Source organism: Bidens hawaiensis, unplaced genomic scaffold (assembly GCF_021521415.1).
Source record: "Bidens hawaiensis isolate Kalapana, Puna unplaced genomic scaffold, B.hawaiensis_p1.1 tig00019312_1, whole genome shotgun sequence".
NCBI lineage: Eukaryota > Viridiplantae > Streptophyta > Magnoliopsida > Asterales > Asteraceae > Bidens > Bidens hawaiensis.
The window spans coordinates 267,196-280,422 of record NW_027492923.1 but is presented as its reverse complement, the minus strand read 5'-3'; the positions used below and the strand labels follow the sequence as shown (position 1 = coordinate 280,422).

General features: G+C 36.8%; 1 protein-coding gene across 1 annotated transcript; it reads left to right on the top strand.

Moving 5' to 3' along the window:
• The first annotated feature begins 343 nt into the window (after positions 1–343).
• Positions 344–1,393, top strand: LOC143557989 (uncharacterized). Its single transcript, XM_077046925.1, has one exon. It carries the CDS (start codon positions 344–346, stop codon positions 1,391–1,393), a length of 1,050 nt encoding a protein of 349 aa, XP_076903040.1.
• The last annotated feature ends 11,834 nt before the right edge of the window (positions 1,394–13,227 follow it).

Genomic DNA, 13,227 nt, shown 5'->3' with positions numbered 1-13,227 from the left:
TTAGGGACGACAATGATCCGTTTGTGTTGGATAAGCTTATCGGTATTATCTCTGCAAATACGGTGTATGATGTTGATGAGGAAACGGTTTCTAATGAAGATGGGGTGATACCGGATCTGAATACGCAATCGGATGCAGATATTGAGGTTTGTAATGTGGATGATCAAGTGGATGGGGCTTGTGGGCTTCAACAAAAAGGTATTGGAAAGCCAAAGGGATCGATTACTTTTGAGACTGATCAAACAATCTCTTTGGGTAGAGCTTTAGGTGTGGACGGCTTAAATGATATTGTGCCAGAAGTTCAGGAGGTTTTGCGATGTGAAGGGTATCAAGAAGGTGGACAATGAACGTCCTTTCACTGAATATTCGGGGGTTAGGGAATTCTAGTAAAGCGGATTGGGTTCGTGGTTTACGTATTCACCACGAGGTGAGTTTCATGATGATTCAAGAAACGCAATTTGTGGATTTGGGCTCGATTGATGTGGGGCGTTTTTGGGGGAGAGGGGATTTTTGTTTTGATTGGGTTGCCTCGGACGGTAGATCGGGTGGTTTGTTATCTTTATGGGATCCGAAAATTTTTGCAAAGACGGACGTCACTAAATTATCGAATTGCCTTTTGGTCTCCGGCAATATTAAAGGTTGTGATGGAGCGAATCACATGCTTAATGTGTATGCTCCTCACAATGCGGTAGATAAACGGTTTTTGTGGGCGGAAATCAGTAATTTAATAGGCGGAGGAGATGGTTTGTGGACGGTCGCGGGTGATTTCAATGCGGTCAGAAGAGAATGTGAAAGGAGGAATTCTTTTTTTAACACGTCCGAGGCAAATGAGTTTAACGACTTCATAGATAATTCGAATTTACACGAGTTCTCATTGAAAGGGAGACGCTTCACGTTTGTGGCAGGTGATAAACTAAGCGGTATTGACAGAATTTTTGTTAATTGGAATTTTTTCATGAAATGGCCAAATGCGGAGTATGTAGCGCTTGGTAGAAAGATGTCCGATCATAGCCCTCTTGTATTGAAAACGACGTCTAGAAATTTTGGGCCTAAACCATTTAGATTCTACAATTCTTGGCTACGCCGCGATGATTTTGGTGACGTCGTAAAAAATTCTATTTGTGGGGGCGGTTTCATGGGAGACCCGGATTGCATTTTGATGCAAAAGTTCAAAAAGCTTCGTGTCAACATATCGATTTGGGCTGATCAGTGTAAACAAAAAGAATTGGGTGAGAAACAATTGTTGGAAAAGGAACGAGGTGAATTGGATGACATTTTAGAAGTACGTCAACTTTCAGAAGTGGAGATGTGGACGTTGGAAGAAGCTAAACAGTGTCTGTGGGAGCTAGAAAGTCTTCACCAACAGGATTTGAAACAGAAATCTCGGTGTTAATGGGCAACACATGGCGACGACAATTCAAGGTATTTTCATGGTTTCATCAATAAACGGAAGGCCGCGAACTACTTTCCTGGATTGATGGTTAGAGGTACATGGGAGTCGAAGCCGAATATCATAAAGCGTGAGGTGCTTCGCTTTTTCAGTACTAAGTTTAAAGAGAATAGTGCTATAAGACCGAAGCTGTTGGTGTACGGGTTGAAGAGGTTACAGGCGGAGGAGGCATCGGATTTGATTAAAATGTTTTCAGTGCAGGAAATTAAAAGCGCAGTATTTGATTATGGTGCGGATAAAGCGCCCGGTCCAGACGGTTTCAACTTTCGGTTTTTAAGGACTTTTTGGGATTTGTTTGAGAAGGACTTCGTGGACATTATGAATCGATTTCACAGAGTTGGGAGGTTTAGTGCGGGAGTAGGATCATCGTTCATTACTCTTATTCCGAAGGTGGGAGATCCGAATACTCTAGGAGATTTTCGACCTATTAATCTCATAGGGTGCGTTAGTAAGGTGGTGTCGAATGTGCTGGCGAATAGATTGAGAACGTGTATGAATAATATTGTGTCAGAAAAACAGACTGCGTTTTTGACAGGAAGGTACATTTTGGACGGGCCTCTAATGGCAAACGAGGTTATTTCGTGGGCAAAAAAGCGGGGAAAAAAATGTTTTTGTTTAAAATTGATTTTGACAAAGCCTATGATAATGTCAATTGGGAATTTTTGTTATCGGTTCTTCATCAAATGGCTTTTCCTTCGAAGTGGCGTGAGTGGATTCGTGGGGTTTTGGTTTCAGCTAGATCTGCGGTCTTGGTAAATGGGTCGCCAACTTTCGAGTTCGGCTGTCAAAAAGGAGTTCGTCAGGGTGATCCTATGTCCCCATTTCTGTTTATTATTTTGATGGAGGCTTTTTCGGGTTTGATGAATAAGGCGTGTGATATAGGTGCTTTTGATGGTATTCGGCTTCCTAACGACGGACCGGTTTTATCACATTTGTTATATGCGGATGATGCGATGCTGATGGGGGAGTGGTCTGAGTTCAATTTTGCTAATAAGAAAAGGATCCTGAGAATATTTTATTTGTGCTCCGGATTGAAAATTAATTTGCATAAATCGGTATTGTATGGTGTAGGGGTAGATATTGAGGACTTAAAGATTGAAGCTGAAGCTTTGGGTTGTAAAGCAGGTGATATTCCTTTTGTTTATTTAGGCATTAAGGTCGGGGCGAACATGAATCATACTACGAATTGGGAGCCGGTTGTTTCTACGTTCAAGAGAAGGTTATCAAAGTGGAAAGCTAACACTTTGTCCATTGGTGGCCGGGTAACGTTAATTAAATCGGTTCTAGACAGTCTACCTTCATATTATTTTTCTTTGTTTAAGGCGCCTGTGAAGGTAATTAATAATTTGGAAGGTATTATGAGACGTTTCTTATGGGGTGGGTCGGTTGAGGTTAGGAAGATGAGCTCGGTGTCGTGGGAAATCGTTACAAAATCTATTCGGGATGGAGGCTTGGGAATAGCAAGATTAGATATAAATAATATCGCTTTGCTTGGTAAGTGGCTTTGGAGGTTTTATATTGAACAAAAGGCGTTATGGAGGAGAGTGATTGCGTCCATTCACGGTTCAAGTCGAAGCTGGGGTGTGGCGCCGGTTAATAATTCTATTAAAGGAGTATGGAAAAACTGTGTGTCGTTTTGGAATAAACACAAGGTTCAAGGCGTTGGTTTTAACAGCAGGATCCGTGGGCAAATTGGTAATGGGGAACAAATATGGTTTTGGCTAGATAGTTGGTTGAGCGATGAGCCGTTAAGGGATAAGTTCCCGGACTTATTCAACTTAGAAAGAAAGAAACGGGTTTGTGTTAGTGGTAGACTCAGGTTCCAAAGCAATGTTCGGATTATTACATGGGAGTGGAGCCGTTCTCCTTCGACTGTGGAGGAGGTAGAATCCAAACAACAATTGGAATTAATGCTACAGCAGGTGCGGATAGCAAACAACCAAGATACTTGGGTTTGGATTGATGGTAAGGATTTGGGATTCAGTGTGGCATCGATTAAAAGGTGGCTGCGACATACAGGAAACAGCGACGAGAGGTTCGGCTTTACGTGGAGCAAATGGGTTCCTATTAAATGCAATATTTTTATGTGGAGAGCGTTCTTGGACCGTCTACCAACTAAGATGGCTTTGTTGAGACGAAGTGTTCCGGTGGATAATCCAATATGTATTTGGTGTGAGACCTGTGATGAAACGATTGAGCATCTCCTTACAGGTTGCGGTATTACAGCGGGTGTCTGGAACGGGATATCTAGTTGGTGTAGGATTCCGGGTATGGTTGTGTTTCATGTTAGTGATTTGGTGGAAATGCATGAGCACTGTGCCATCTCGGGGAATAAGAAGACGGTACTACATGGAATCATTATTATAGCATGTTGGCGGCTCTGGAAGGCGAGGAATGCACGAAGGTAGCGGACTTGATCACCGATATAAAGGCTTTGGGGTTTTTGTGGTACAAACATAGGTTTAAAAGAGGCGTAGTTGATTGGGAGCGATGGTGTTCTTTTGATCTAATGTAAAATTTTTGTTTGGTTTTCGGCTTCCTTTTCCCTCCTTGGTGATAGGTTGCCTTGTGTTTTGGTGTTTTTTAATGAAAGTTAAGTTTCAAAAAAAAAATCTAAAGTTAAATTTGTTTATTTAATAATTCAATGAACCATGTTAGTTCATTTATCTCTATTCATTTAATTTTGTATTTTCTCATTTATATGTATTCGTTTATGTTCATTCATATACGTTTGTTCTTTTACGTATTTATTTTAAATTGCGTTTTAGATATTAATAGTATACTATCAACTCGATTGTTTACTTAATTATTCAGATTTCCTATTCGTTTCAATCATTTATGTACATATATGTTTGTTTATATTCATTGTGTAGAATGTTAGTGAGCAACATAAACGAATGCGGACATAAACACCTTTTCAACGAAAAAACACGAACACAAATATTGTTTGTTAATCTATTTGTGTTTCGTTAACACACCAGGTTGTGTTCTTCAATTCGCTTGAGCGGGCTAAGCCAATAATGCTTCTGTAATTTTTTTAGAACGGTCATTTGGAACATTAACAGTCGTGGTTACCCTGATCATCAGGGGCGTAGCCACTAACATCCCAGGGGTGTCCCCCGTCCCCTGTGAATTTTTTTTAGTGTTAATATGTCGAAAAATTCCCGACCGACCCCTGTAAAATTTTGGCACCAACCCCTGTGAAACTTTGAAGCCGTACCCTGTATAATTTCGAGATGACCCCATAAGATTTTGAGACTAACCCTAACAAAAAATACAATGACAATTTTATAAATATAATTATATAAACGTTATATAAACAATTTTTCCTATTAAATTTGAATTTAATATTAACAAGTCCATTAGTCCAATATCCAATCCAATTTTTAAGCCCAAAACCCAATTCAAACCCTACTCAATTTTTAGTCCAAAACCCAAAATCCCATTCTAACTTCTAAAATTTATCTTTTTGACCGCCTCTACTGCCTCACTTCGTCCTTTCGATGGATGATGACTACATTAACATACTAACGCCAAGAAAAAAACGAACATGAAAAATCGCCAATATTATGAGTATGATTGCTTCAATGCGGTTCTAGATTTGCAAATCCAAGAGTTTGGGGATCGTTTTAACGAGGTAACATCCGACTTACTTGTTTCGTTGAGTTGTTTGACTCCTTGTGATAATTTTCGGGCATTTTCTATTCCAAAAATATTACGATTAGTCGAGTTGTACCCATATGATTTTGATGAAAGTGATAAAAGAAGACTCTCGGTTGAACTCGCGACATACATCGATAATTTGAAAGGAGATAACGATTTAAAAACTTTAATGGTTTAGCAAGTCTTGTTCAATTGATGGTTCAAACAAAGGAACACCATTCCTTTGCATTGGTGTATCGTTTATTAAAGTTGGTTGCCTCTCGTATTACCCGTCGCAACCGCAACCGTTGAAAGATTATTTTCAGTGATGAAGTATGTGAAGTCCGATTTTCGTAATCGAATGGATTATGAAAATTTAAACGACAACTGTATTTGTTACATTGAGAAAGACTTGTTTGTCAATGTTAAAGTAGATGATGTAATGGTTAGATTTCAAAAAATGAAAACTCATAGAGAACAACTTTGATATATTTGTTTGGTAATCTTTTTTTTATATATATGACCCGACTCGACTCGACCCGATTCGACCCGACAGTTGTATTAGTGTCGACCATAAAAATTCCTGACCCCTGTGAGAAAATTTTCTGGATCCGCCACTGCTGATCATCTCCATTTTCTGAGTATAGAACTGTGAGGATACTAGGTTGATACGTCTCTGAAGAGAAGCTCATACATCAATCTGACCCATCAATATATCTTACTATTATCACGATCACAATTTGCATGCATAATATATGTACATTAAAAAGTAGGTTTGATAAAATAAGTTGACCATGAGTAAAGCATGACAATACGGGAAACCTATATTTGTGGTTGAACTTTTGTCAAAGTGGCTCGCGATTAATTCTACGCGGCATCATATATTCATATATATCTAGTCATGTCAGTGGCGGTAAACTCTTTTTATTTATTTTTGTAAAAGAATCAATAAAATTTATTTCATAAAAAAATTGTTGACATGATTACATTTGTTATTTAAAAATAATTTGATTTGATAAACATTTTATTCTATTGGTGATAGTTTATAAAGTTTAATGAAAAGTATGTTTTTATAGTTACGAAAATAATTTTATCTTTAATTTTATTATAAAACATCACAATATATTCCCGTAAATAAACTTAATATGTTTATCCTTACATATAAATATATTATATATTTTAATACTATAAGTCGAGCTTAAGTTCTGTATAGGACATATATATCCCAAGCTATTTAAGAGACCAACAGAAAGTTTGACAAAATGAAACATGGGTGACACAACTGACAACAACATTGTTGAAACTTAATAACTTATATTATGCATGTGTGATAATTCACATGCATTAATTGTGCTGTCTTTCAACGACTTTTTATAAAAGAAAGTCATCTTATGCACTAACGGATCTAGACATTCAATTTAAAGGTAATAATTAGAAACTTTTTTTTTTACTATATCTCATACAATACAACGTAAACAAAACAAAAATAAAAACGCGATATTAAATAAATCTAGACCCATGGGATGTAGATTTTTCCTCTTCTGATTTTTGAAAGTTTGAAATCAAGCCGTTACATCATCTTCTTTTACTTTATCAAACGTTTCTCTTTCGACCGCACAAATTAAAACATTGTTCAAATACTCATCACACATCCGATTGTGCAAATCCGTCTTGATAAGTTTCATATTTGAAAAACATCTTTCAACGGTTGAGGTTGCAACTGGTAAAACAACGATAATTTCAATATTCGATAAACCAAAGGAAAAGTGATGTGCTCTCCGGTTTCCACCATTACACGAGCAAGATCACACATTCTACCCAATTTTTCAAATTTGTCATCTTTCTTTAAAGTGTGCTAAAATGCCGTAAGATCACCCGAAATACACCATCTTTCTTCATTACTATAATCATCCGGATACATCTCAGAATCTATTTCTAAGTTCTTGAATTTGCATATCCAAAACCGTATTAAAAACATCAAACTCAAAATGATGTCGATTAGTAATGACATTCTTTCGGTTTCATTGAGTGGCGCCCTACCACTTACTACAACACTTGGTCTTAGACTATCCACAATATTATGGGCATCCTTAAGAGTCCTTAAGTGCTCATCTGCCACGTCATTTGACACGTTTAATAAATTTGTTAAATAGATCGTGTTCGGTTACATGATTTTAATTAAATGCATGTGTTAGGGTTGATGTACGTTTTATACGAATACAAATATATAGGTCGTGTTTTGATTGAACAATTTAATTTATCAACTCATCAATATGACAATACACCCAATTTTCACACACTAATTTATTGCATAACCTTTATGCTTCTAATTAAATAGGGCGAAGGAAAATGACATATAACTTTTAAGAATTATTAGGCAACGCATTTCATTATTAGACGTCGTGTCCCGTATGTTAAGTGACAATAATAATGGAGTTAGGCGTTTTAGTTCTTGTTGGAAGATATTGACCAAATGCATGTCCAAATAATTCCTAGAACACCAAAACATTCATTCTTATTTTTAATTGATCCCACCTTAACTTTCATAGGTAAGGGTTTTTAAGGACCATAAAGATCTAGGGTCTGTTTGGTATGGGGTAATGGAATTGGCGATGGAATAGAATGAGTGAGGGAATGGAATGAACAGATCATTACCATTCCATTGACATATTTGGTTATCATGTGAGAATGACATAATTTATTAAACTTTTATTTTTAGTTTTTGGTAAGTTAGAAAAAGTCCGAAGAAAATAAAAATGGTAGTGAGTGGCGGTGGACGGCGAGCAGTAATGGTGGTGGTGGGTGGTGGGCCGGGTAGTGATAGGCGAGAGCGATTGGTGGTGGTGACAGGTGATGGTGATAGTGGGTAGTAGTGGTGGCAATAGTGAGCGGCGGGCGGTGGTGATGGCCGGGAGTGATGGTTGGTGGTGCCGGTGATGAGCGACAATGGTAGGTGGTGGTGGTTGGTTGATGGAGGTGGTGCTGGACGACGATGGTAGGCGATGGTGAGTGGTTGGTGGCGGCGGCGAAGGCGGGTGGTGGTGGTAGCGGGCGGCGGAGGCGGGTGGTGGTGGTGGCCGGCGACGAAGCTGGTGGGTGGAGGCGGTGGTGGTGGTGAGAGCTTAATGGGTAATAGTGGTGAGAGGGTGTTGGAGGTGATATGTTTTGAAAGAGGGATGGAATGAAAAAAAACAATGGTGATGGATGGAATGAATTTGATGTGTTTTAGAGGGAATGGAATGGACTTTGTAATGAGTGATTCCATTTCATTGACCAACCAAACACATTTTTTTTCATTCCATCATAATGGTCCATTCCATTCCGCCCCTCATTCATGCATAACAAACGCTACCCTAGTAAATAGGTTACCACACCTCGAGGAGCTCTTTCAATAAACGATAAAAAAGAAAGAAAAAAAAGACAACAAGATGGATTATATTCATTAGACATGGTAAGTCCCATTCAATTAATCAAGAATATTGGTTTTAAATAATCTCAACTATGCTCTATTGGTAACTAACAATCTCAACTTTAAACTTGGCTGGTGGCGGTCTCAACTAAAGTAGTATTTGTTTTTAATGGACCGCGTCTAACGTATGTTAACTCCGTTAGTGATTTGCTGACATGGATCTTCTTCTCCGATTGCATCATGTCAGAAACTTGCCAGAAACCTGCAACTTGTCTCCATTCTCCATAATATCGTTACACCATCTCTCCCTCTCTTTCCACTCATTCGAAACCTAACATACGTGTCGCCGTCGTTGTCTCCAGCGAAGTCCACCCTCGTCAATCGTGCACCATTCGATGTAATTGACACATCATTTGACTCATTTTGACCCCCTTAACAAAAGCCCTATGTTTATTTTGTAAATCGTGTAACATTGATTTCGAATTTTTGAAAATAAGATCGGGTTTGATATCTAGGGATTGGCCATAGAAGGAGATGAAATATGCTTCATTTACTAATTTCCGATGTGTTTTGAAGAGGGAGGGAGGTGTAACGATATTAGGGATAATGGAGGAGAGTTGCAGGTTTCCGGTGCGATACGGCCGAAGAAGAAGGTCCACGTCAGCAAATCACTAACGAAGTTAACATCCGTTAGTCACGGCCCGTTAAAAACTAATAGCTCTTTAGTTGGGACCTCCACCAGTCAAGTTTAAAGTTAAGACTGTTATTTGTTAATATGACACAGTTGAGATTATTTAAAATCAATATTCCAATTAATAAAGATTCTTTTTACATGTTAATAATTACTTATATATATATATATGTCAAATTTAACATTCATTATTCATATGGCATAGATATAATCTAGACTCTTTTACTTTTTTTAATCTATTTCTCACTATTTCAACGACCGGACCTGTTACCATGTTTATTTCTCAGCAATTTTTTCTTAAAAATGTCTTTTTAACTATCATGATTCAATTACAAGATCTCTTATACAAGTGAAAGAGCTTTTGCCAACTCTATCATGTATATATAATGCTATAATTCTATATAGAATCAATTAATTAAGTTCTAAGTACAAATAATTCTCATCATGAAAAAAGTGAAAACCAATAAATTTGTTAATAAACATGAAACACTACATAGTTAAGATTAAAAAACTGTAGGGCTAATATTCTATATTAGTTTTAGGATTGCATATGTCTTTATATTTGCATAGAGTCGGTGTATTACGTACCTAAGTACGTTTATTTTGTAAGGACAAAATGTAATTGTTGGAGAAATTGGGACCCTATATAAAGGGTCACTTAACCCATTTCTTCACAACCAACCTTGTGAATAACACTTGCATCTTTCATTTTTATCCAAGTAACCAAAAACACTCTCAACTCTCTAACCTTCTTTTTATTTTTCGGCTCTCTTTAACACATACAAGATCCGAGATCTCGGTCCAACTAGTTGTTTCCGCCAACTAGTTGTGAGGTTGATCCAAGAACGACTAGTACTTAGGTTGTTTTGTTGTTTGATCCGGTTTCAGGACCTACAATTGGTATCAGAGCTTTCGGGCTCGACTAGTTGTAGATCTTGAGTCACAACCTTGGATTTTGGTCTTGTGTGTGAAAAGACGGATTTTTCATAGAAAATAAGTGGGTTTCGGGTTCATAAATTTTTCAAAGTTTCTAAGAAAATAATTTTGTTCATGTTAAAGATGATAAAGTTTGGTTGAAAAGTTATTGGTTTTGGTGTGTGAATCTCAAAATATTTGTGTTTGTAGTGTTATGCATGTATTTGGGTTGGTTTGAGAAAGGTGATAGGAAAGTGAGTTGGTGACATTCTAAAAGAGGAATTCAAATACAATTGTTCACTTGAATACAATTGTTCTATGAAAATTGTATTCAAATCCAAGCTTCTAAGTTCTAAGTAAATTGTATTCAAATCCTTCATCATTTGAATACAATTGTTCAAGAAAATTGTATTCAAATCCTTCATCATTTGAATACAATCGTTCATTTGAATACAATTGTTATTTGAATACAGTTGTTCTAAGAAAATTGTATTCAAATCCAAGCCTTGAAGTTCTAAGTAAATTGTATTCAAATTCTTCATCATTTGAATACAATTGTTCTTTGGATACAATTGTTCATTTGAATACAATTGTTCATAAGAAAATTGTATTCACATACTTCATCAGTTGAATATAATTGTTCATTTGAATACAATTGTTATTTGAATACAATTTTTCATTTGAATACACTTGTTCATTTGAATACAATTGTTATTTGAATACAATTGCTCCAAGTAAATTGTATTCAAATCCAAGCTTCCGAGTTCTAAGTAAATTGTATTCAAATCCTTCATTATTTGAATACAATTGATCCAAGTAAATTGTATTTAAATCCTTCATCATTTGAATACAATTGTTATTTGAATACAATTGTTCATTTGAATACAATTGTTATTTGAATACATTTGTCCATTTGAATACAATTGCTATTTGAATACTTTGGACTTAGCTATTGAACAGTTTTTGTTTCAAGAGTGTTTGATCTTTGAGAAAAGGGTTGACCCATTGACTGTTGACTTTGACCTGTTGACCGTTGACTCTGACCCGTTGACAAAAAAAACTTTTTAATTTTTTACTTAGTCTTCCATTAAAAAAAATGTCTTGCAATTCTAAGCTTGAAGGGAGTTTCAATATGAGGGAATGCCAAAAGGACATATTAAAAGAAGAATTCAACAAGTTTAAACATATTCAAGGAGAATTGGTTGCCTCTCTCATCAACAGATTTGAGTCACTCGTTACTAAATTGAGAAGTGTCGGTATCATCCCTGAGTTGTCTGAGATCAACATGAAGCTGTTGGATTCACTGCCTTACGGATGGAACACTAGTGTGATTACAATCAAGAGAACTACAAACCTGGATACCTTAACACTCTTAGAGTTGACTTCTACCATCAAGTCTTTTGAATCAATGGATGCCAACCTTCGAATAAACAATCAGTCAAAAGAAAATAAAGATAAGACATGTGATGCGGGTGTGAGCAGTCAAGCAAGTCCTATCATCCTCGAGTGTGCTACAAGTGGAAGTAGTCAAGCAAACACCTCGTCAAGCTTCACTAATGGGATTCCTACACCTGCCTCGCTCATTCCCGAGGTACACAAACTTTGCTCACAAGCTTGCATAGATAAAGTTCTTCACTATAGAAACCATAATGCTAAAATTCTTGAACAAATTTGTAGCATTCAAGTTCAGAATGATGATCTTAAGAAAGCTGCAAAGATTTTTACCACTAGGATTAACACTCATGGTAATGATATGGCAAAACTTTGGGAAAAGGTCACTATTGCTACATATTTAGCTCAACGTCATGAAAAACATTTAGATGAACTAAATGCTAAAATTTCTAAGTTAGAAATTGAATTATCTCAAAAGAAAATTGCCATAGAAAACTTTGAGTTAGCCTCTGAAAAACTGAACAAGCTAATAGGGTCAAAAATGGAGTTAAAATTAAAGACTAGTATAGGCTATGATAGTTCTGTTGTACCACCGCCTTTTAATGATAAATGTACTAGCCTTCCTCACTTTGATTTTAACTCACCACCGGAGGAAGAAATGGTCTATGGTATTGGTCATGTGCCAATTTCAAAGACATTCGTTCCTGCTGCTCCCAAGACTGCTGATTCAGCTGTTCCTTCAGTTAGTCCTAATGGTAGATCATCTTCTTCAGCAGTTTGTGTAGAAGAAAGTGGGTCGGTGGAAAGGCCTATTGAAATGAACATAGCAAGTTGTTCATCATCAAATTGTAAGACTGAGGATAATTCAAGTAAAATCAAAGTGTTTGAAAATGATAATCAATCGAGTGCTTCATATAAATAGGTGCCACCAAATAAAAGACCATTTTCTCAAACAACTAATCAATCACAAAATCCTCAGTCATACAACTGTTTGGATAATAACTACTATGGTCATTATCAACAAAACTTTGTTGATCCATATTACACTAATGTTTTTGATGATCGGGGCCAATCATCAAATGTGTTTTATAATCATGTTTCTTTCCACGGATCACCTTTCCCACCACACCAACCATTTTATAGTTATAATGAGTTCTATAGTGCTCCTAGGAGAAAATATTGTTTTGTTTGTGGTCATTCTTCTCACCTTGCAAGACATTGCAAGCACTGGTTCAAGCAACAACTTGATATTCAAAGGCGGCTTAGTCAGTCCCCAAAAGGTGCTTTTATTAGCCAAGATTCAAGGACTGATCAAGCTGATAGGGAAGCCAGTGAAATGGATTTGAGATCCAAAGTCAATAAAGTAAAACACAAGAGAAAACCTTTTTGGAGAACTAAAAAGGATAAAATCAAAAAGGATCCTAAGACTGAAAAATCTAAGGATTCACCAAAAACAGTTTTAAAATTTAGAAAACAAACGTCTAAAATCTTCAAAACCAAGGAACAAGCTTGTGCTTGGATTCTTAAGGACTATTCTTCAGGCGATAAGTCGCCAAGAAATAAATTGTTTTCAAGAAATAAAATCAAGTTTTGTCGATTTATTGTCGACTTTCCCGAGACAACTAAGTCTCGGGAACCCATGTCTATTTAAACGCTTAGTGCATGTAGGGTCACTCAAGGAGGAATATCAAGAGTATTCGATACTTAGATAGTGGTTGCACCCGACAT

What these genes read in the sequence shown, in the direction of transcription:
- LOC143557989 (XM_077046925.1), top strand. Translation starts at nt 344, where the DNA reads ATGAACGTCCTTTCACTGAATATTCGGGGGTTAGGGAATTCTAGTAAA.